Source organism: Hemiscyllium ocellatum, chromosome 4, assembly GCF_020745735.1.
Source record: "Hemiscyllium ocellatum isolate sHemOce1 chromosome 4, sHemOce1.pat.X.cur, whole genome shotgun sequence".
NCBI lineage: Eukaryota > Metazoa > Chordata > Chondrichthyes > Orectolobiformes > Hemiscylliidae > Hemiscyllium > Hemiscyllium ocellatum.
In genome coordinates, this window is record NC_083404.1 from 57,675,043 (window position 1) to 57,699,686 (window position 24,644).

At 42.5% G+C, this 24,644-nt stretch overlaps 1 protein-coding gene across 2 annotated transcripts in view; it reads right to left on the reverse strand.

The window, feature by feature from the left end:
* Nucleotides 1–355: 355 nt before the first annotated feature.
* Nucleotides 356–24,644, reverse strand: part of grhl2b (grainyhead-like transcription factor 2b) — a 153,088-nt gene continuing 128,799 nt past the window's right edge. For both annotated transcript variants that reach the window (XM_060823263.1, XM_060823264.1), the window contains 8 exons: nucleotides 22,592–22,750; nucleotides 20,357–20,444; nucleotides 20,113–20,252; nucleotides 17,329–17,366; nucleotides 15,801–15,889; nucleotides 4,617–4,702; nucleotides 3,018–3,082; nucleotides 356–1,548 (listed from right to left, as the gene is read on the reverse strand). In XM_060823263.1, coding sequence (XP_060679246.1) covers nucleotides 1,434–1,548; nucleotides 3,018–3,082; nucleotides 4,617–4,702; nucleotides 15,801–15,889; nucleotides 17,329–17,366; nucleotides 20,113–20,252; nucleotides 20,357–20,444; nucleotides 22,592–22,750 — 780 coding nt within the window. In that variant the 3' untranslated portion in view covers nucleotides 356–1,433. The remainder of the gene's footprint in view (nucleotides 1,549–3,017; nucleotides 3,083–4,616; nucleotides 4,703–15,800; nucleotides 15,890–17,328; nucleotides 17,367–20,112; nucleotides 20,253–20,356; nucleotides 20,445–22,591; nucleotides 22,751–24,644) is intronic.

The following is a 24,644-nucleotide window of genomic DNA, read 5'->3' on the forward strand; positions in this document are numbered from 1 at the left end:
GGGTAGGGGAATAGGTCTGGGTAGGTTACTCTTCAGAAGGTGGACTTATTGGGCAGAAGGGCCTGTTTCACACTGTAGGGATTCTATTCTATACAAATGAGCTGGGGAAATAGGAAGGGGATGGAGAAAAAATGAAGGGTTAAGATGAGAAGTGAGGGGAACAAGAGGAGGATACAAGGAACAGAAGTGGCAGAGGGGTAGTGGCTACAGAGTGCAAGGAAAAGGTGACGAGGAGTGAACAATTAGCTGTTGTTTGAACTTCTGAACCTAAGTATCTATATATTCATCCAGGGAGGTTAGGATTGGTCTTCTTTACAATTATCTCTCCCAATGCAGAAAAAGTATAACACATCTATTTACATTTGGAAGTTTATTTTGCTTTTTAAAAAAAATGTACAAAAAATAAAATACAACTGTCTTTTTATAGTCTGAAAAGACCCCGAATCCCATTTCCAAAAATATTACCTTGTCTACAGTTTTTTTTTCACAATTTGTAAAAACGTTCAAGTTTCCCAAATCCTTTAAATAGCCCGGAGAGTAGTTTATACAGTCAGTGTGTATAATCTCAAGATGTCTTTCAAACTTAATTATATAGACAAGAAGGAAACAGGTTTTATATTAAAAAATAAAAATACACAACTACTGTACCATGAAAACCCTCAACCCAAAGCAGAATGGCAGTAAACATGCCTTATGTAAAATTTATATTGCACATTATAGACATTTTTACAATTATATATGCTATTTCTATTTCAAGTTAGTGTCAAGTTCTACTAAAGATGTTGTTACTGGTCCTCAAAGCTACCTAAAGAACCCAAGTAAAAACACAGATATCTCTGTGCGGCCTGGAGTGTTGGGTGAATGCCAATTTCATCACAAATGCATTTGACTAAAATGCAAATGCAATCATTTGGAGAAGTTCCCATAATTACCGTAAAAGGCAATGGAACATATCTTATTGCTCTCTTGTTGGAGTAAGCGTTACTTTTTCATTTCACAATCTTGTGTTCTGAGGTGTTGCTGGATGCATCTAGTGTCGATAAACCAGTATGTGATTAAACTGGAACTGCCTATCAGCATGACAGAGTAAGAGAGGACATTACCAGGCAGCACTGTATCAAACATCCAGTTAATAGCTAAAATTTTGCCATCCAAGTACAATCACGATTTTGCTTATTCTGAAGTCTTTGTGATGATAATTTAGTTCCATAAAAAAAGTCAATATTTATACATGAAGTAAAATGCGGGAAGAAATGCCACTTATGCTTCATCGATTTCTGAAGTATGTACAGAGAATGTCCACTTGATTGAAGCAAACTCCTCTTAATCAGTCATTCATAGCTGGCTAGTGGTCACGTTTAGGTCTCCAAGATTGTCAAATTATGATTCATCTCTCGAAGAAGGATTGTCTGTTGGTTGATTCCAAAACCCTGTTAAATTTCAGTCAGTGTGATTTTGAAGCTTTCACCCAGATTTTCAATGTTGAGAATGAAAGTATCTTCATTGGAGTAGTGTTCAATGATGTTATCATCCATATTCACCAAAATTCTAGTACGATGGAAAAAAGGTTAATATTCAAAAGAAAACCTCTTTCATTTCCATTTCTAACCCATCCAATGCTCATTCTGCATGAAAGGCTTTAGCATCTCTTTATAAAATACCATTGTTATTACTATGGCATTGCTATTACTACCCCCGTTACCACCACTAGGCCACCGCTACCTCCTATAGTAATGCCAATGGTATGTCATCCTGAGGCCAAAGCCAATGCTCTGGAGGTATGGGTTCAAATCCCACCATAGCTGCCAATGGACTTCAAATTCGATGAACTCATTTAGATTAACTGAATAGGTCCATTAGTAAATGTCTATGTTCTATTTTGTGGACCCCTTGTGACATGTGATACTGTCCCTACCTCTGCACCGGTAGATCTGAGTTCAGGTCCCACCTGTTCTAGAGGGGCATAGTAACATTTCTGAATGGGTTGATTAGAGAATATCTATAACTAGGCTCAGTGACCTTGACTCTCATCAACTATAGTAAAAATCCATCTGGTTCACCAGTGTCCTTTAAGGAAGGAAATCCACCAACCTCACCCCAAGGTCAATAAGCGCAAACCTCACCAGTGACGCTCCCTCCCATGAAAGGAAAATTACATTTTTTTCTGTGTAGTGCTTTGTAAGCTTTTTAACTTCAACACAATTTTTCCTCTATAAATTTATAAGGTACAAAAAGCATCCCCAATCACTTCAGCAACATTAGAGCAAATGGACTATCAAGTGAGCTTCTACCACTAGCTGCTAATAGTGAACCAGTGTAAAGCTGCCACACTGGGTCAGTGTATTAGGGCATATCCCTCACGAAGTACAGGTCATTCTGTTATAATATGTGTTTCATCAAAGCAAATCCATTGTAACGTGATTGACAAATTGGGGACACCGTTTCGACAGCGCAAACTTTTAAAACGTGTGTTGGCTGTAACATGATTACATCGCCAACCCTTTAGGCGCTGTTTCTAAAGCGCAGTTTTTCTATAATGCAGGGTTGCACAAGAATGCAACCATCGTGTTATAGAAGAACAGACTGTGACAGTAAAGTGGCTTGGGAAATAAATCTCTGCAGCAAAGCTTCAATTCAGTGTGACATACCCTAGGCTCACCAAATCCACCTTAAAAATAAATTGTGGCAAATTATATTGTCACTGTCTTCTGTAGGATCATTGAAGGCTAATTCAAAATAAGTAATCCCATGTTTCTGTCTCTTTGTGATGGGGTTCATGTATGGCAATTACCTATGACCTCTCAGATTTTATTACAGAAAACATCCAGGAAATCATTGCTAAATTCCTGGTTGGCAAATGATGCCGCTGATTTCTTGAACCTGTGATTTATTCCAGAACAATAACTAGGTAAAAGAATGCTGTTTGTTGTTAGTTTAAAATCTTGCTTTTGATCATCAAGACATTCAAGTTTCCTCCCACCTTACTGGTTGCCATTTTGGATTTAAGCGTTCCTTACCCTTTTTTACTTTTCTTGTAAATCTTTCCAATCTTTTCTGCTGGAAATCCATACTTGTCAGATAACTAGCAATGCAAAGAGAAAGGAGGTACAATTAACATTGTTTGTTAATTAATTCTTTAGGTCAAGCTGTTCACTTTGAAGATTAGTGCCTTTGAAAGTAAAATATACTGAATTATTTCCAAAATGGACAGCTCGTCTCCTGGGTCCAGCAGGAAAATGAAAAAATTCCAAGGAAGTTCCAACACTTAAATACAATAAATCTTACTCCCGACCATTCCATGGCAGCTTCTGAGTGGAGAGCAGTGTCCTTTATTTTCATAGCTTTCTTCTTATACTTCTTAATCATTTAACAATCTAACAGAGAAATGGTGGGCTACACTTACTTAGCAGTTCATGCACAGGCTGGACCTGATATTAAAGTTGGGTTAGAGAGTGGGTGGGGTCTTAATGTGTGAACTGGGGACGGAGGGTTTGAGTTATAAAAGTAGGCTGGAAATACTGGGACTTTTCTCACTGGAGTGTAGGCGGTTGAGACGTGACCTTATTGAGATTTATAAAATCACAAGGGGCATAGACAAGGTGATTGACAAGAGTCCTTTCCCTTGGGTGGGGGAGTTCAAAACTAGAGAGCATATTTTCAAGGTGAGAGGAGAAAGATTTTAAAAGGGACAACTTATTTTACACAGAGTGGGTCGTGTGTGGAATGAACGGTGAGAAGAAGTGGTGGGATGCAGGTACAGTTGCAGCATTTAAAAGACATTTGGGTAAGTACATAAATAGAAAAGGTTTGGAGGGATAGGGACCAAATGCAGGCACGTGGAACCAGCTTAATTTGGGAATATAGTCAGCGTGGATTGGTTGGGTCAAAGGGCTGTTTCCATGTGGTATATCTGTGTAAAGCTTCTGGAATCCCACCCATTCCCCAGTCAGAGACCACTGGAGCCATGAATGGGAATGTGGGAGGATGGGAAACTGTCAGAATGCCATCCCACAGAACTGATCTGGTGGGACAAAGAGAGTGATGGAAGAAGGGGGTGTGATGCAGCTATTCAAAGAGTCAGGAGAGGCTGGGAAGTCCAGGGACTCTCTGGAACCTGGCCTGTGGGTATGGAGGACTCCTTTGGTCACACACAGAGTGCTGACAAGATATTTATAAGGTAACTCAGCCTCTCCCTCATGTAGTCCTGCTGCTGGACTCCAAATAGTACAACATTTTAGCGGACCTTTGATTACCACCAAAGCATTATCAGGCAAGATCTTTGACTTTACAATCCTTCCTGTAGTGGAAACCTTGGCTGTCTTGAAAATGAAGAAAGATAAAATGGTGCAGAGAGCAACTGAGGTCAGTGACTATAGTTCAGTAAAAGTCAGTAAGACAAGACAGGCCAATTTCAGCTCCTTCTACATATTGTTCTCTCCAGATGAGGGGTTTAAAACCACAGTCATACACTCACTTCTTTCTACTTTTGCCCTCAGTGCAGAAGCAGCTGACATTAGTAATGCCAACATGCATCTCACCGCCTGCACTGGGGCACTCTACACTTGGGAATTGAGCAGCTCCCCGATTTCAAAATAAACACGAAACTACCAACTTACCGCATCCATCAGTCCCTTCATAGTCGGAGACTTCAGCATCAAAGCATCAAACACTTCATCTGACTCTTTCCGGACATACAGCAGGACTAGAAACACAAATGTTTCAACGTTAAAATTACACTTGTACATTTATCTCAGCGTCACAGTGAAAAAAACTCAAAGTTCATAAACAATTTGATGAATAGAAACTCATTTGATGAAATTATGCTCCTGGAGTGAAGCCTTGCCAACTGGAGCACCTGTCAGCAATTGAAAAATGGCTTCTCCTTCATTTTCTGCCAATTGAATCTAATTGATGGAAGATCATGTGGTACAGATGTCCAAATTAACAACGCACACTGCCGGTAAGTGAGGCTCTGTAGCAAAGACTCTAATTTTGTAAAATTAGCCTGAATATCCTTTGATCACAGTTTGATTCCTGGATTCAGTCAGTATCCATCCAGACTAACCACAGACTGGCTGAGATTACACAACTCAGTAATACAGCATAGAGTTCAACTGCAATGCTCTCTCTCTCTCTTTTCTTCCCTGACACGCTTCAGTAGTAACAGCCCATAAATGAGATTGAAGGAGGAGAATATTTATGTTAAACTAATCTCTTCCCACTTTAGGACAGGCTCACTCCTCTCTTGAAAGTGCTGTGGTTTATCAGCAGCCATTCATCCAATTTATTGTTTTCATAACACAGAAAGAGACATCTGGTCACAAGCAAGAAACACAAACTGTGAAACGGAGATTTGCCAGATTAATCCCTGGGCCGCTGGGATTGTCTTATGAGGAGAGATTGAGGAAATTGGATTTGTAGTCTCTTGAATTTCAAAGAATGAGAGGTGACATTGAAGCTTACAGCATTCTTAAAGGGTATGACAGAGTGATAGGATAGTGACAGGATCTTTCCCTGGCTGGTGACTCTAGAACCGGGGCAATTATTGCAGGGTAAGGGCACTTAAGACTGAGGTAACAAGGAATTTCTTCAGTCACTGGGTGATGAATCTTTGAAATCCTCTAGCCCAGTCAGTGTGAAAGTTCAATCTTTGAGCAGACCAAGGACTGAAATTGCTGGCGGTTAATGACTTTAAGGGATATGTGATAGTGTGGGAAAATGATGTTGACGAACTGATCAGCCCTGATCTACAGTGGCAGGACAAGCTCGATAGGTTGAATGACATACTTTCTAAACAGGCTACACACTGAAAGTGGCCTCATAGTGTCAGTCAAAATTACAGCCTTCACCTCATCCAGATGTTTGAATTTTGAACCTTTACGGTTATAAAAATATAATGTAGCTGCAGAATGAAGGATGGGTTCTGGTCCAAAGACTAGATCAAATAAGAAATATAGACTTCCATTTATGAGGCCACTTGTAAGCAAATTATTTGAATTCTCATGGCTCTTGGAGGCTGGGAATGGGGAGAGGCTGGGAAAATATGGGTTAATCTGGTCTGGACAGCTCCCTGACACATTGGTCCCACTTGGGAACTTTCATACTTTTTAATAACATTAATGAACTAGATGTGTTCTTAAAAGAATCCACGATGATCACTCTTCTCACTATAGAGGTTAACTTTCAACTCCAGGTCCTATTAAGTGAATTTAAATCCCATCAGTTACCCTGGTGGGATTTGAACCTGTGGCCTCAGAGCATTAACCTGAAGCTCTGCATTGTGAATCTATTAAGCTACCAGGGCCCAATTAATACCAGTAGATCAGAATTTGGTGGTCATTCTGCAAGCATTACAGCAGCCCCTCCCCACCCATGTGTGGTGGTCACCAAGTCAATGGAACTTCCTTCCTAATGGCACTGTGGGTGCACCAACACAACACAAACTGGAACAGTTCAAGAAAATGGCTCACCACTACCTTCATATGGACAACTGGAATTGGCAATATTGGTCAAGGATTCTAATGTTCCAAGAACAAATAAAGAATGGACATGGCAGTATAGAAATAGCCCTCTGGTTGTATGCCAAAGGGCTCCAGTCCCCAAGACAGGGCCACAGGAAGAAAGGACCACATCTATGGATTAAACAATACCACCAAAGGGATTTCTCCTCCACTCCTGGGGACCTACCCATTTATGCCAGAGAACATATTGTTTCCATGCTAAGGCACTTCCAGATCCTGGCATACTCCTACTTCTGCCTGCCTCAGCAGCGCCCCCATTACCCAGTGGAACTGCAAGGCTCAAGAGCTACTAGATCCCTGATTGGGTGGCAGAACGCACTGGGTTGGACAGCAACCAATGGGAGGGAGCAGTGAAGAGACCAGGGAATAGCAGCGGGGAATGGGCAGAGGCAACAAAAAAAAGGGCGGACAATTGGCAAAGAGAGCAGGGGGAATAGGGTGGGAGAAAGTGAAGGCAGTGTGATGAACCAAAGAAAGAAGGGAGGCAAGTATCAAGTAAAGTGAGGAGGAAAGCAGTGAAGGAGAGGAAAAGAGAAGCAAGCAGGGGTGAAGAGAGGGAGAAAGCAGAGAAGAGAGCAGAGGAATGTGGAGTCACAGGGAGATAGGATAGTGATGAAGGCATTTAGTATGAGCTTTGAGTAGAGGAGTTGGGAGGTCATGTTGTGGCTGTACAGGACATTGGTTAGGTCAGTTTTGGAATATTGTGTACAATTCTGGTCTCCCTCCCATAGGAAGGAGCTTATGAAACTTGAAAGGGTTCAGAAAGGATTTTCAAGGATGTTGCCAGGGTTGGAGGATTTGAGGCATAGGAAGAGGCTGAATGGGCTGGGGCTGTTTTCTCTGGAGCATCGGAGGCTGAAGGGTGACCTTATAGAGGTTTATAAAATCATGAGGGGTATGGATAGGGTAAATAGACAAGGCTTTTTCTCTGGGTTGGGATAGTCCAGAACTAGAGGGCATAGGTTGAGGGTGAGAGGGGAAAGATATAAAAGAACCTAAGAGGAAACTTTTTCATGTAAAGGCTGGTGCGTGTATGGAATGAGCTGCCAGAGGAAGTGGTGGAGGCTGGTACAATTACAACATTTAAAAGGCATCTGGATGGGTACATGAATGGGAAGGGTTGAGGGATATGGGCCAAGTGCTGGCAAGCGGGACTAGATTAATTTAGGATAGCTGGTCAGCATGGATGAGTTGGACTGAAGGGACTGTTTCTGTACTGTACATCTCTATGAGTCTATGAGAGAGGGAAGTGGTAGAGAGGGGGAGAAAAACAGTGAAAAGAGAGAGAGAGGTGGGGGCAGGTGGTGAAAGTAAGATGAAGAAAGAAGCATTGTGAGGGAGGGACAGGGAATGGGAGGTGGGAGGGTCAAACATGCATGGCAGACAGGAACAAAACAGAGAACAAGGTAGGTCTGATAAATTAAACTGCATTTATTTCAATGCAACGGGCCTAACAGGGAAGGCAGTTGAACTCAGGGCATGGTTAGGAATATGGGACTGGGATATTGTAGCAATTACAGAAACATGGCTAAGGGATGGACAAGATGGCAGCTTAATGTTCCAGGATACAAATGCTACAGGAAGGATAGAAAGGGAGACGAGAGAGGAGGGGGAGTTGCGTTTTTGATAAGGTTTTGATTACAGCTGTGCTGAGGGAGGATACTCCCGGAAATACATCCAGGAAGTTATTTGGGTGGAACTAAGAAATAAGAAAGGGGTGATACCTTATTGGGATTGTATTACAGACACCCTAATTCACAGAGGGAAATTGAGAAACAAACTTGTAAGGAGATCTCAGTTATCTGTAAGAATAATAGGGTGGTTATGGTAGGGGATTTTAACTTTTCAAACATAGACTGGGACTGCCATAGTGTGAAGGGTTTAGATGGAGAGGAATTTGTTAAGTGTGTACAAGAAAATTTTCTGATTCAGTATATGGATGTAGCTACAAGAGAAGGAGAACAGCTCGACCTACCCTTGGGAAATAAGGCAGGGCATGTGACTGAAGTGTCATTGGGGGACCACTGTGAGGCCAGCAACCATATTAGTTTTAAAATAGCGATGGAAAAGGATAGACCAAATTGGAGAAAGGCCACTTTTGACGGTATTAGCCAAGAACTTTCAAAAGCTGATTGAGGGCAGAAGTTCACAGGTAAAGGATGGGTGGAAAACGGGAAGCCTTCAGAAATGAGATAACGAGAGTCCAGAGACAGTATATTCCTGTTAGGGTGAAAGGGAAGGCTGGTAGGTATAGGGAATGCTGGATGACTAAAGAAATTGAGAGTTTGCTCAAGAAAAAGAAGGAAGCATATGTCAGGTATAGACAGGATAGATTGAGTGAATCCTTAGAAGAGTATAAAGGCGGTAAGAGTATACTTTCGAGGGAAATCAGGAGGGCAAAAAGAGGACATGAGATAGCTTTGGCAAATAGTGTTAAGGAGAATCCATAAGGTTTTTAAAAATACATTAAGGACAAAAGAGTAACTGGGGAGAGAATAGGGCCCCTCAAAGATCAGCAAGGTAGCCTTTGTGTGGAGCCTCAGGAGATGGGGGAGATACTAAATGAGTATTTTGCATCAGTATTTACTGTGGAAAAGGACGTGGATGATATAAAATGTGAGGTAATAGATGGTGACATCTTAAAAAATGCCCATATTACAGAGGAGGAAGTGCTAGATGTCATGAAATGTATAAAAGTGGATAACTCCCCGGTACCTGATCAGCTGTACCCCAGAACTTTGTGGGAAGCTAGGGAAGTGATTGCGGGCTTCTTACTGAGGTATTTGTATCGTCAATAGTCACAGGTGAGGTGCTGGAAGATTGGAGGTTGGCTAACGTGGTGGCACTGTTTAAGAAAGGTTGTAAGGACAAGCCAGGAAACTATAGACCGGTGAGCCTGACGTCGGTGGTGAGCAAGTTGTTGGAGGGGATCCTGAGGGATAGGATGTACATGTATTTGGAAAGGCAAGGACTGATTAGGGATAGTCAACATGGCTTTGTGTGTGGGAAATCATGCCTCACAAACTTGAATGAGTTTTTTGAAGAAGTAACAAAGAGGATTGATGAGGGCAGAGCGGTGGATATGATCTATGTGGACTTCAGTAAGGTGTCAAATATGGATCCCCATGGGAGACTGATTAGCAAGGTTAGAGCTCATGGAATACAAGGAGAACTAGCCATTTGGATACAGAACTGGCTCAAAGGTAGAAGACAGAGGGTGGTGGTGGAGGGTTGTTTTTCAGACTGGAGGCCTGTGACCAGTGGAGAGCCACAAGGATCAGTGCTGGGTCCACTACTTTTTATCATTTATATAAATGATTTGGATGGGAGCATAACAGGATTAGTTAGGAAGTTTGCAGATGACACCAACATTGGAGGTGTAGTGGACAGTGAGGTAAACTTCTCAGATTAATGGGATCTTGATCAGATGGGCCAGTGGGCTGAGACATGCCAGATGAGAGTTTAATTTCGATAAATGCGAGGTGCTGCATTTTTGAAAAGCTAATCTTAGTAGGACTTATACACTTACTGATAAGGTCCTCAGGAGTGATGCTGAACAAAGAGACCTTGGAGTGCAGTTTCACAGCTCCTTGAAAATGGAGTCGCAGGTAGATAGGTTAGTGAAGGCGTTAGGTATGCTTTCCTTTATTGGTCAGAGTATTGAGTACAGGAGTTGGGAGGTCATATTGTGGCTCTATAGGACATTGGTTCGGTCACTGTTAGAATATTGAATGCAATTTTGGTCTCCTTCTTATCGGAAAGATGTTGTGAAACTTGAAAGGGTTCAGAAAAGATGTTGCCGGGTTAGAGGATTTGAGTTATAGGGAGCGATTGATTAGGCTAGGGCTGTTTTCCCTGGAGCGGAGGCTAAGGGGTGACCCTTACAGAGGTTTATAAAATCATGAGGGGCATGGATAGGATAAATAGACAGTCTTTTCCCTGGGATAGGGGAGTCCAGAACTAGGGGGCATAGGTTTAGGGTGAGAAGGGTAAGATATAAAAGGGACGTAAGGGACAACGTTTTCATGCAGAGGGTGCTAGGTGTATGGAATGAGCTGCCGAAGGAAGTGGTGGGGGCTACTACAAATACAACATTTAAAAGCCATCTGGATGGGTATATAAATAGGAAGGGTTTGGAGGGATATGGGCAGGGTGCTGGCAGGTGGGACTAGATTGGGTTGGGATATCTGGTCAGCATGGACGGGTTGGATCGAAGGGTCTGTTTCTGTGCTGCACATCTCTATGACTCTGTGACTCAGAGTGGTGATGACAGGACTGAGTGGTGAAAAGTGTGAGAAGCAATTGTTGGAGAGAGTTCAGAAAGGAATGTGTAGATAAAGAGACGTAGTGGCAGTAGGAAGAATTAGTGAGGAGACATTCGGCAGGGAGGGAGGTGGCAAACACACAGTTGTGACACTGGCTGCAGAAGAAAGCAGGGGGCTAATCCAGTTTGGCGGCAGATGTTTGACTGAACCTTATGTACAGGTTGGGCTATTCATGTAATTGATGAATGTAATTCATGTTCCCCGCAGACAATGAGCTGGAAACAGCCACCCAGAATGGAATTCTTGCCATCTGTGTCAGATGCTGGAGAGCAGCTGGTACCCGCAGAACTATACCTCAACCCCTCAGGACAATAGACAAACAGCACATCATCCTGATGAATGTAATCAAAGCTTGTGGCAAAGAAACTGTTTGCCTTTAGAAAGCGATAGGGCAGCTGTTGAGGAAATTAAATAAAGTGGAGCTTGCAAGAGCTTCCTGATGTCATTATGAGTAAGTAGATCAGAGATGGAATTAAATGGACAAAGAAAATTGGAGATGAAGAAAGCTCTGGTCTGTGTTTGGTTAGTGGATATAAACACCAACTTGAGCACTTTTTCTATCATCTTTGATTCAGTGTTCAATTATTTGGGTCCCCTGCCAGTTCCACCCCAACTTTGTGAGGTGTGTTCTAGTTCCATGAAGGCTGAATTTCTCCAAACTTATTGTGGTACATTGGTGACTCTATGAGTGCCACTTTCTACTCTCAACTGAAAATGGAAAGGTTTGTCAATTCACTTCCAAAGTTCCACCTTCCTCTCCCATTCACCTGATTGGCCTGTCTCTTGATTTCATGGACTGCAGTCCTGGAATTGACCCTTCATTAATGCTATAAATCCTGACTCCCACAACCATCTTGATTACATTTGCTCATTTCCCCCGTTTCCTCTAACGTTTCCCCCGTTTCACTGGCTCAATTCTCCACCTTGGTCTCCTGTAGATTTCAGCAAAGCTCTACACAAGCTTGAGGAACAACACCTCAATCTTCCAATTACAGCCTTCTGGACCCAGCAACTTCAGATCATCAACTCTGTCTTCCATTTTGACATTTTTTTAAAAAACCAAGTATCAGTGTAACAATTGTTTTCATGTGCTTGTTTTCAGACACAGTTGTCCATTATTCTACAATTAACACTCCCTCTGGATTAGCCTTTTTTTTGTTCACTGTACAATCACCATTCATTTTGCCCTTTCTTCCATTACACTTTTGTTACTTAACCACTCCTGCAGGCCAACCTAGCCTTGACTTTTGTTTTGGTCCTACTCCATCCACTCCCTTTCTCAACAACATAAAACCCGAAATGTTTCTACTTTCCTTCAGTTCTGAAGTCACAGCTTTTTAAAATTCATTCATGCGATGAAGGCATCACTGGTTAGGCTAGCATTTATTACCAATCCCTAATTGCCCTGGGGACAGTTAAGAGTCAACCTATGGATCTGGAGTCACATGTAGGCCAGACCAGGCAAGGATGGGAGCTTCCTGGATTCATGGTCATCGTTAGACTCTTAATTCCAAATAGTTACTGAATTCAAATTCAGTTTCTTTTGCTACAGATGCCATCAGGTCTAGTTTTTATTTCGCATTTCCAGCATTAACAATAGTTTTATACAAGCTCATTAATAATCAGTACATTATGTACTCAAGAGAAAACTGATGCCTGCATCAGAATGTGACTTCAGAAAAACATTGTGAACTAAGTCAGGTCACAGAGTTATAGAGTCATAGAGTCACAGAGATGTACAGCATGGAAACAGACCCTTCGGTCCAACCCGTCCATGCCAACTAGGTATCCTAACCCAATCTAGTCCCACCTGCCAGCACCCGGCCTATATCCCTCCAAACCCTTCCTATTCATATACCCATCCAAATGCCTCTTAAATGTTGCAATTGTACCAGCCTCCACCACATCCTCTCGCAGCTCATAAACGTACCACCCTCTGCATGAAAAGGTTGCCCCTTAGGTCTCCTAATCTTTCCCCTCTCACCCTAAACCTATGCCCTCTAGTTCTGGACTCCCCGACCCCAGGGAAAAGAGTTTGTCTATTTATCCTATCCATGTCCATCATAATTTTGTAAACCTCTAGGAGGTCAGCTCTCAGCCTCCAACGCTCCAGGGAAACCAGCCCCAGCCTGTTCAGACTCTCCCTGTAGTCCAGATTCTCCAACCCTGGCAACATCCTTGAAAATCTTTTCTGAACCCTTTCAAGTTTCACAACATCTTTCCGATAGGAAGGAGACCAGAATTGCACGCAATATTCCAACAGTGGCCTAACCAATGTCCTGTGCAGCCGCAACATGACCTCCCAACTCCTGTACTCAATACTCTGACCAAGAAAGGAAAGCATACCAAATGCCTTCTTCACTATCCTATCTACCTGCGACTGCACTTTCAAGGAACTATGAACCAGCACTCCAAGGTCTCTTTGTTCAGCAACACTCCCTAGGACCTTACCATTAAGTATATATGTCCTGCTAAGATTTGCTTTCCCAAAATGCAGCACCTCGCATTTATCTGAATTAAACTCCATCTGCCACTTCTCAGCCCATTGGCCCATCTGGTCCAGATCCTGTTGGAATCTGAGGTAACCCTCTTGGCTATACACTACACCTCCAATTTTGGTGTCATCTGCAAACTTACTAACTGTACCTCTTATGCTCGCATCCAAATCATTTATGTAAATGATAAAAAGTAGAGGGCCAGCACTGATCCTTGTGGCACTCCACTGGTCACAGGCCTCCAGTCTGAAAAACAACCCTCCACCACCACCCTCTGTTTTCTACTTTTGAGCCAGTTCTGTATCCAAATGGCTAGTTCTCCCTGTATGCCATGAAATCTAACCTTGCTAATCAGTCTCCCATGGGGAACTTTGTCGAACGCCTTACTGAAGTTCATATAGATCACATCTACTGCTCTGCCCTCATCAATCTTCTTTGTTACTTCTTCATAAAACTCAATCAAGTTTGTGAGGCATGATTTCCCACGCACAAAGCCATGTTGACTATCCTGAATCAGTCCTTGTCTTTCCAAATACATATACATCCTGTCCCTCAGGATTCCCTCCAACAACTTGCCCACCACCGAGGTCAGGCTCACCGGTCTATAGTTCCCCGGCTTGTCTTTACCGCCCTTCTTAAACAGTGGCACCACGTTTGCAACCTCCAGTCTTCCGGCACCTCACCTGTGACTATTGATGATACAAATATCTCAGCAAGAAGCCCAGCAATCACTTCTCTAGCTTCCCACAGAGTTCTCGGGTACACCTGATCAGGTCCTGGGGATTTATCCACCTTTAACCATTTCAAGACATCCAGCACTTTCTCTTCTGTAACATGGACATTTTGCAAGATGTCACCATCTATTTCCCTACAGTCTATATCTTCCATATTCTTTTCCACAGTAAATACTGATTCAAAATATTCATTTATTGTCTCCCTCATTTTCTGTCCTTGAAGGAGACGGATTATTTCCTTCTTAACAACATGCATGATATTCCAATGCAAATTAGATATCCAACTGAATATCAACATCTCCTACAGGGGCTTGAATACATTCCAAAGTCAAATACAATTAAGTCACTTGCGACGACATCACTAATCCTTCCAGGAGACTCCATGGGAAATTTCACAACACACACTCCGGAAAATCCAGGCCAGTGAGTCTTAAAAGCTCTCAGTCTTGGTTAACAACAATTATATTGGAACCAGATCATCAGACCACCACGTGCAACAGAAGCTGCCAGCTCACCTGGCACCTCACATTCTCTACACAAAGCTTGTTCCGAGCTCCCAAAGGGTATAATGCTGGACAGTCACTCCCATAATACTACATGTGCTTTAGCTAATAGATTAGGCAATAATGTACAGGGCTAACAAGAATGATCTCTACTTCTGACCTTAATTTGTTTCCCCTCTTCACCCTCAGCTCCACTCTCAGATCTTTTCCTCTACTTACTTCCCTCTCCTGCAGCTGAGCTCCCACATCCCAAACTGTTTGCCCCTCCTTAGGTTTCAGTGGAACAACCCAGCTGCAGCTTCTCCTTGTCTTTGAAGTGCTAATTCGAAGCAAATCAGTACAATCTATCCCAATCCTATCATTGCTGCATCAAAATGTTTTGAAAATAAGACCAATCCTTTCCTTATCTAACTAAGTTATCCATTGCTGAAAATGTATTGCTGGAAAAGCGCAGCAGGTCAAGCAGCATCCAAGGAACAGCATAAGCCTGAAACGTCGAATTTCCTGTTCCTTGGATGCTACCTGACCTGCTGCGCTTTTCCAGCAATACATTTTCAGCTCTGATACTCCAGCATCTGCAGACCTCACTTTCTCCTCTAAGTTATCCTTTGGTCAACCTTCTGGAAAACAAATACTTAAAACAATTTCACGAATACAATTACTATCTCTCCTGTTTAAAAACAAAATTATGATAATAGAGTAACTGTCATTCATTTCAGTACTTCTATTTTAGCAATTCTGAAAGAACAACTGCATCAAACAGCGATTGGATTGGAATGCAGCAAGCCAATGGCTGATTAACTATTTTGGAAGGTTACTGACAGTTTTAAATGATCAGATCATCCCAGTTCAAAAGGAAGTCTTGTTCGTAGATTGTTAAGGTTAGACCATAATGGCTACTGATTTACCATAGATCTTTGCTGAAGGTTGTGCACGATACTTGTGAGAACCGCATGTAAAGTGCAAAAAATGTATTTTAAAATTTCTCAAGTGGCTGTTGTCAAAGTTCACAGAGAACCATGTCTGCGATTCACAGATGTAACACCACGACCTGGCAAAACTCAGTGCAGTTTAATAACTTTGCTCCCCAAATAAATGCAGTTCAATGGATCACAACATCATATTTGCTGTGTGGTGATATTTGACAATTTCCACAGAAACAAGATCCTCACAGCACCATTTTAATCTCAAAAGAAGATAACAATTGAGGTCAGGAAAGCACCTTTTTTATGGATATCCTCCCTTATTTGTTTGGCAGCCGTTGGGGGATACTCATCTTCTAATGATCGGAACAACCTTTTTACAAGGACACTGCGAAAGAAAACACACAAAAATCCCAAGTCTACCATGGAACAACATTCAGTTATATTCAAACATTAAATGTTCATGTAATGACAACATGACCTTCACACAAAATGAGAATGAATATGAGAAGATCATTTGGTCCTTCTAACTTTCTGTACTCAGTGTACTGTCGTAGTACCCTGAACAACTTCTAATTGGTTGCTATCGTGTTAAATGATAGCTGTCAAGCAATCCATTGCATGCACTTATCATTTGGTGAAGAAAAACAGCTTTCACTGTTTCAACTGCATATCCCTGTTTTGATTTCTTTACAATTGACATTGAACGTGCATTTAATTACCAAGGAAGCATATTTCTTCTCTTCATGACTTAATACTGTGAGGGTGTAAGCATAATAGGCGGGGACTAACATTTCAGTCCCACTCATAACTCATCAAATTGTTAAAAGCTGACAGACAAGTATTGGCTGGTTTCTTGGCAATGACTCTAACATCCAGGTCCCCAGTCTCACCTCCTTCCAGCAGAGGTGGATATGGAGAATGCTGTTGGCAGGGAGGGGCCAGGCAGGTGAAATAGTTGCCAAGAGATTGGCACTCACCTATCAGTCAGTGACAGCACTCTGAGAGAAGTGCTTTGAACAGCAGTGCATCATCCCGATATGCCTGAAGCTCTTCATTGTAACTGATCAAAGCCTTCCCAGGTTGTCAGTTTCTCTGAAGAAGCTCTCCTTGCTGTGCCAGGTGAGGTGCAGGTACAGGTGCAGTGTGGAAACCAGGCAGCATTGGGAAAGAAGGAATTCACAGCTGAAAAGACATGCAGCTGTCTTTTTTTAAAATCACGTCAACTGCTTTCCTGCCAGATCGATAGGGTCCCACTCTCGAATCACACCCCAACCCAGAGGCCAACCTGAACAATGAGCACACATCCACTAACGGGAATACACTGAGTAACCCCCCTTTACCCACTTCCACTGGCTGGGAACACACTGCGTAATCCCCCTTTACCAACTTCCACTGGCTGGGAACACACTCTCCCCCAGCAGCAGGGACCAAAGTGATACCCCTTCCACTGGCTGGAAACATAATAAGCATCACCTTCCATTGGCTAGGAATACACCGAGCATCTCCCCTGCTACCATCCACCGGCAGGGTAAATTCTGCCCATTCATTGCAATAAGCCATTTAAGAGACCATTGGTCTGGAAGTGTTCACATTCATGACTGTCATTCTCACAGATACTTATAAATTCTGGAATCCCACATAGTAGCGTTATTTCTAGTCTCTATAATGGACTGGGCATCTTTCATTTTTAGCAATCGGATACATTTTATCTGGTTATTCAGATACTGTTGCAAACCTTCGGCTCAGATTGCTGAAATTCTCCGGAGCTCGGCACCTTTAACTCGCAGACAGAAGAATATACACAAACACAAATCAAAGGCTCACCCTTCTCTCTCCATGTCGTCAGTGGTGACACTGTACATCTACAAAAAGAAACAACATAATTTCAGAAACCTGACCAAAGGGAAATCTGTCTTTGTCCTAAAGTAGAAGTAAAATTCCAAGATTGTACAGATCAGTTTGAAACCTCCTCACCATTCATAATTTCCAGTTCTGTCTTTTCTTATAAATGTCACTCGTTTGTGGGCGGCACAGTGGTTAGCACTGCTGCCTCACAGCACCAGAGACCCGGGTTCAATTCCCGCCTCAGGCGACTGACTGTTCTCCCTGTGTCTGCGTGGGTTTCCTCTGGGTGCTCCGCTTTCCTCCCACAGTCCAAAGATGTGCGGGTCAGGTGAATTGGCCATGCTAAATTGTCCGTAGTGTTAGGTAAGGGGTAAATGTAGGGGTATGGGTGGGTTGCGCTTCGGCGGGTGGACTTGTAGGGCCAAAGGGCCTGTTTCCACACTGTAAGTAATCTAATCTAATTTTTGAGCCTTTGTAGTTCACCCTCTTGCTATTTTCTAACAATTGAGCATGCACGTTACTGGCTCCACTTCACTTGTACAGGTTTACACAATTCAGAGGCTGGGAATCCTGCAGTAAGGAATTCACCCCCTGACTCCCCCAAAGCCTGTCCACCATCCACAAAGGCATGAATCAGGAGTGTGACGGAATCCTCCCCACTTGCCTGGACGAGTGCAGCTCCAACAGCACTCAAGCAGCTCAGCATCTTGTTTGTCATGCCATCTCAAGCATTCACTCCTCCACCACCGTGGCACAGTGCACAGTGGCAGCAGAGTGCACCACATATAAAAGGAAGTACAGCAACTTGCCAAGCTTCCTTTGTGAGCAACAGTCAAACCTGCAACCTCTACCACTGAGAACAGCGACAGCAGATGGCACACATAAACACTATCACACAAAATTTCCCCTTCGTTTCACACCCAAACTTGCTTGAAACTAAAACCAATAATGCTGGAGAAATTGAGCAGATAGGCAGGTTCCATGTAGAGTTAATATTTCAGGTCAATGACTTTTCATCAGAACGGTTCATCAGTGTACTGGTCACTGTCACCACATCATACCCCCAGAATTCTTTCCCAATTGCACTTAAGTTGTATCTGCAGTGATTCAAAACATTGGCTACCATCAGTGTCTCAAGTGTAATTAGGGAAAGGCAATCAATACTGGGTCAGCCAGTAACATCCACATTCTAGAAATTAATTTTTAAGGTTTTCCAATAATTTATGTGCAGGCAGATATCATCCACTTAGGTTTAGCATTCTTGCACACATATAACAAACACTCATTTTGAGACCATCAGCCATTTTATTTAAAACCTTTCGAATCCATATTATATTTAAAGAAGACTAGTATGTGGCCCTTCTGGTTTTGGTGTATGACAATAGCAAGGCAAGGCAAATCATCTCAACATGTGGCAGAAGGTGAGAATGTAACATGGCTTTTTGCTCTTCACAAACAACATTTTCCCAAAAGACTTTTTGTGTATTGCAATCCCTCCGCCCCTTTAAAGTGTACAAAGGGAAATGGGCCATCAATGTAGGAATGATTCGATGCTCCCTCATTACTGAGCTCCTTTATAATGGATGTGAGTGATCTGTGCAACATCAGTTCACTGGACAGGTCACTTCAGTCCTCAAGGGAGTGAGTCCAGGAAACATACTTCAATCCCTGAGGAGCTTGGAGGAGAATTGAGAAGTGGCAGAGAAACTGGAAGAGGTCGTGGAAGAGGCCCTGGATGATGGGCGAATGGGAGTAACAGCACCCAATTCTCTGACAGGTAAAGAAACATTCTAGTCCTCTGTGACTCAATGAATCAACCAAGTTACTTCCCTGCTTAAATAGCAGGAAATCCTCATGTTAGTTTTGACTGAGTGCAGCCAATTATGGCACAGAGTGCATAGAGAAATCAATCATGAAAAAGGAGTCTCTAGTAGATGCTTAGCCCTTACTGGCAAATGGACTGATTTCATGGATTAAATTGTCTTTTTTAATCCTTCCTGAATAAACAAGTGTACAGTCTTCCTCTGACCAGAAACATAGGCGCAGCACTTGCTGAAGAGGAAGGTGGAAAGCATGCGCGCGCAACACACACACACACACACACACACACACTTCTTCAGCTCTGTCCACTACACTAAGGGTTTTTTTTTAAACAAAAGACTAACTAACACACAAATGCTGTTTATTATTCAAATTCTTCATCCTCTTCCCTGGACTCCTGTTCGTCACAGGACCCAGGGCAAAACACTATCCACTTAGCCCTCTTTATCCATTCCACCAGACATAGAAAAAATACAGTCTATTCTGAAAAAGATGATTTTAAGAAGAAGGTGTCTGCATTGGAACAATGAACACATTAGCTTATTCAAAAGACATGTGCCTGTGGAGTGTGGCACTTTTAAAAACAGTGCTTTGCAAACAGGCATTGATTGACTTTTCCAATCATGAACAGAAGTTGATAAAAGCTCAGGAACCACAATAACCAGAGTGATTCTTAACTTGACATTCCACCCCTTACTCCTCTCCTAAACATACACTTCACCGGTTCACAGCATTATTGCGTTACATAATGTGACAATGGAGATATATAGATTAAAATATCTTCAAACAGTGACATTATCAGCCAACCAATTCTACCGCACAGGGAAAGGGAAAGACAACTGGAGAAATATAAATGCAGAAATTAAGGAAGCATTACTATTCCATTCTTTAAAAACGAAGATGCTCGATGATGACTGGGGATGCAGGGGCAATTGCTTTTACCTGCCCACTCCTCTGCAGGTTCCCAAAGTGAATGTCTGGTATGAAGAGCACTGGCTGGGATTCCAGGTCAGTCATTGTCTTGAAGAAAGTAGCATCATTCCTCTTCTGCAAGGTTGCACTGTTCAGTTTACCTTCTGATGCTGAATACGGGGAAGAAACATATGATTATTCCAAAGGAATAAAGAGGTTTAAAAATACATTTTCAAGTCAAAATAAAACAAAGCTCATGACTGAATCGGCTTACAAGGGTTTACTTGATTTGCTGTTCCCGCAGCTTTTCCTTTCTTCCGGTTCTGTTTCCGCTCTTCATCTCGGATTTTCCTCTCCGCTCCCTGCAGAGAAATGATCTGATAGAAATCTCTGGACAACAACGGTAAGGCAATGAGTACCAAGCCACAGGCTCTATTTGGATCTAAAGTATAGAGACTTATTTTTAAGAATCAAATTCTTGAATTATTCCTCTTCTCAAAAGTGGTTCACTTGAGCCTTGCAACTACAGCAAAAGCTAGGAATGAGCCAGTACTTGCAATGGAATGAATGAATTAATATATACAGTAGTCTATTGATTAGTGCATTGGATTAGCAACTCAAAGATCATCATTTCACATCCCACAGTGAGGATTTGTTAACAAGAATCAGATAAGTTGTGCGTACCATTAGAAAAGGTAACCACAAAAGCTGTTGTACTGTCATAAAAAGCAAATTAGTTCAAAAATAATGAGTCACACTTTTAAGACAGAGGTCTGAGGGTAGTGGATCTGTGGAATTCCTCACTGCAGAGAGCTGAAGGGGCAAGCTCATGAGGTATATTCAAGGCTGAGTTGGAGAGTTTTCTTTATCTGTAAAGGAATAAAGGTGGAAAATGGAGTTGAAGGTTATCAGGTTAGCCATGATCTCCCTCAGTGGCTGGGCAGACATGATGGGCTTACTTCTGTTCTCTATGCCTTATACACTTATCTGCCATATAATTTCAATCCCACAATATGACTTTTGAAGTGATTTATAAACAACCACTAAGAGAAATATTCAATGGATCATTCAGGAGATAGGGGTTTAGGCAATCAACACTTGTCTTCATTGATGTTTAGGGGTTATTGGTGCCAAGGTTCAATGTGCAGTCCAGCAAGGAAGATCCAATCAACGATTTACATGCAGAGACATATCCATCAGCTAACCTTCCATTTCTCCACTATCATCCATTTACCCATTGGCAGGAACAACCCAACAAATTTAGGGGCACAGTAAAATACAGCTGAGAGAGCCTCATTGAATACTGACAGCTCCGTGACATTTCATACCAATTAAATAAAAGACCAAATAAGCCTCTTGCTAATTTCTGCCTCCTGCCTAGCCCCCAAAAATTACTGCTAAAAAGCAAGGGCATGGTTAAGAGTAAGGAATTTCAATTATGCATTGATAAAAAAATATTAGACTGCACATTTATCGGAACATCTAATGCAAAAATAGGATTAGGAGCAGGGCATTCGCCCCTTTGAACCTGTTTGGCCATTCAACAAGGCCATGGCTGAGTGCATTTCACTTCCCTTTTCTGCCTGACCCAACCACACTTGCACACTAACTCTGACTTGCTTTTAGACCAAAGACCTGTCCATTCAGCCCTGAATATGTTCAATGAATCAGCCTCCGATGCTTTATGAGGTCAAGAATTTCAAAGATCACCAACCTTGTGGGAGAAGAAATTCTTTCTTATTTTCATCTTAAATGAGTGGCCTTTTATTCTGAAACTACAACAGGGTTAGGGTATACCCACAAGCTCTAGGTTCCCCACAAGGGGTAAATCTGTATTACCCATACAGGCTCACTGTTACATTTTGTTTTGTAATACTTAGGTGAAATGTCTTGGGTTGTTTTATTATATGGAAGGTGCCCTAATACAAATAAAAGTTGTTATTGTTACACTGGTGTGTAGCACAGAAACAGAACTATGGGAACAACTTGCTTGAATTATAAAGACTCCTGAAGATGGTAAAATTAATTGAATTCTTCATTGGAGTTGCATCTGTGTCACTGCAAAAATATCAACACTAGATGGTGCTCTCTCATTGTTTCAACAAGTACAAAAAAAAACCTGACTGCTCCAATTCATTAAATAACTTTAGTCCCCATAAAGCCCATTATGAAAACTCAAATATTTGTGCAGGACTTACTATGCAATAGTATATTGAAGATGGATAAGCTGAAGGGGATCTTAGTTTGAGCAAGCAAATAAAATATGTTTAAGAAATGTTTAAGGCTCGCCCAGCCTGTAGGATTAGAACACCAATACATTTCATTTTGACAATCATCACACAAGCCATTCTTCCCCTTTGAGAAGAGAACTCCTGACGTGTATCTGCGATTGCACAAGAGCCTTCTAATGATAATAAACCGGTCGCTCCTAAACAATGCTCTGGGAAGTTGAGAAGCCTTTTTTTTTAAAAAAAAGCAGCCCCTTTCCAGCATGCTTTGTGAACCACACCTTGTCACAGAACACTTTGATCTGGCAGTAGGCCCTGTGGATGGGTTTGTTGCTGCGGTTGTTGTAGCTGTAGGTGTCGATCTGTATCATAAGGGGAAGTCCTTTCACCCCCTTTTGTGAGGAGAAGTCAGTGCTGAGACAATTCACGGTGATGAATATCTGGAAGAGAAAATCAGGAACTTAAACCATCCGCAACTGGTGTATACCGTACTGACAAAACACTGGCATTGACCAATTCAATGGCTCCCTAGGCAACAGACGCCACCCATTAACAGCTTACAAAATGAAAAGAGCAAGATGGGTCCTGCTTGTTTAGTAAACATTACAATAAGGTTTCATATTGCACAGTGCAGGTGCAATTCGGCTGTGAGCAGCAGGTCAACAAGGAGTCAACTCTCCTTACAAGGAAGGCCCTTCCCCCATTGGAACCCCCAAACTGATTGTTTAGTCTGAAGCCCACCACTGCAAACTCCCACAACCAAGAGACAGGATTAACATTCTCAACTCTCAATAGTCGCAGGTACGGTGCCGGAAGACTGGAGGTTGGCAAACGTGGTGCCACTGTTTAAGAAGGGCGGTAAAGACAAGTCAGGGAATATAGACCGGTGAGCCTGATGTCAGTGGAGGGCAAGTTGTTGGAGGGAATCCTGAGGGACAGGATGTACATGTATTTGGAAAGGCAAGGACTGATTAGGGATAGTCAACATGGCTTTGTGCGTGGGAAATCATGTCTCACAAACTTGATTGAGTTTTTTGAAGAAGTAACAAAGAAGATTGATGAGGGCAGAGCAGATGATGTGATCTATATGGACTTCAGTAAGATTAGATTAGATTAGATTAGATTAGATTACTTACAGTGTGGAAACAGGCCCTTCGGCCCAACAAGTCCACACCGACCCGACAAAGCGCAACCCAACCATACCCCTACATAAACCCCAACCTAACACTACGGGCAATTTAGCATGGCCAATTCACCTGACCCGCACATCTTTGGACTGTGGGAGGAAACCAGAGCACCGGAGAAAACCCACGCAGACACGGGAAGAACGTGCAAACTTCACACAGTCAGTCGCCTGAGTCGGGAATTGAACCCGGGTCTCAGGCGCTGTGAGGCAACAGTGCTAACCACTGTGCCACCGTGCCGCCCACAAAAGCGAAAGACTACCCAAATTCTCCGCAGTTGACAGGATTCGAACCTGCGTGGGAACGCCCCAATGGATTCCAAGTACATCGTCGTAACCACTCGGCCACAACTGCAAATGGACTAAGAAACCATGATGAGGCATTTGACAAGATTCTCTATGGGAGACTAATTAGCAAGGTTAGATCTCATGGAATACAGGGAGAACTAACCATTTGGATACAAAACTGGCTCAAAGGTAGAAGACAGAGGATGGTGGTGGAGGGTTGTTTTTCAGACTGGAGGCCTGTGACCAGTGGAGTGCCACAAGGATCAGTGCTGGATCCTCTACTTCTTGTCATTTACATAAATGATTTGGATGCGAGCATAAGAGGTACAGTTAGTAAGTTTGCAGATGACACCAAAATTGGAGGTAGAGGGTTAACTCAGATTACAACAGGATCTGGACCAGATGGGCCAATGGGCTGAGAAGTGGCAGATGGAGTTTAATTCAGATAAATGCCAAGTGCTGCATTTTAGGAAAGCAAATCTTAGCAGGACTTATACACTTAATGGTAAGGACCTAGGGAGTGTTGCTGAACAAAGAGACCTTGGAGTGCAGATTCATAGCTCCTTGAAAGTGGAGTTGTAGGTAGATAGGATAATGAAGAAGGCGTTTGGTATGCTTTTCTTTATTAGTCAGAGTATTGAGTACAGGAGTTGAGAGGTTATCTTTCGGTGTACAGGACATTGGTTAGGCCACTGTTTGAATATTGCGTGCAATTCTGGTCTCCTTCCTATCGGAAAGATATTGTGAAACTTGAAAGGGTTCAGAAAAGATTAACAAAGATGTTGCCAGGGTTGGTGGATTTGAGCTACAGGGAGAGGTTGAATAGGCTGGGGCTGTTTTCCCTGGAGCATCGGAGGCTGAGG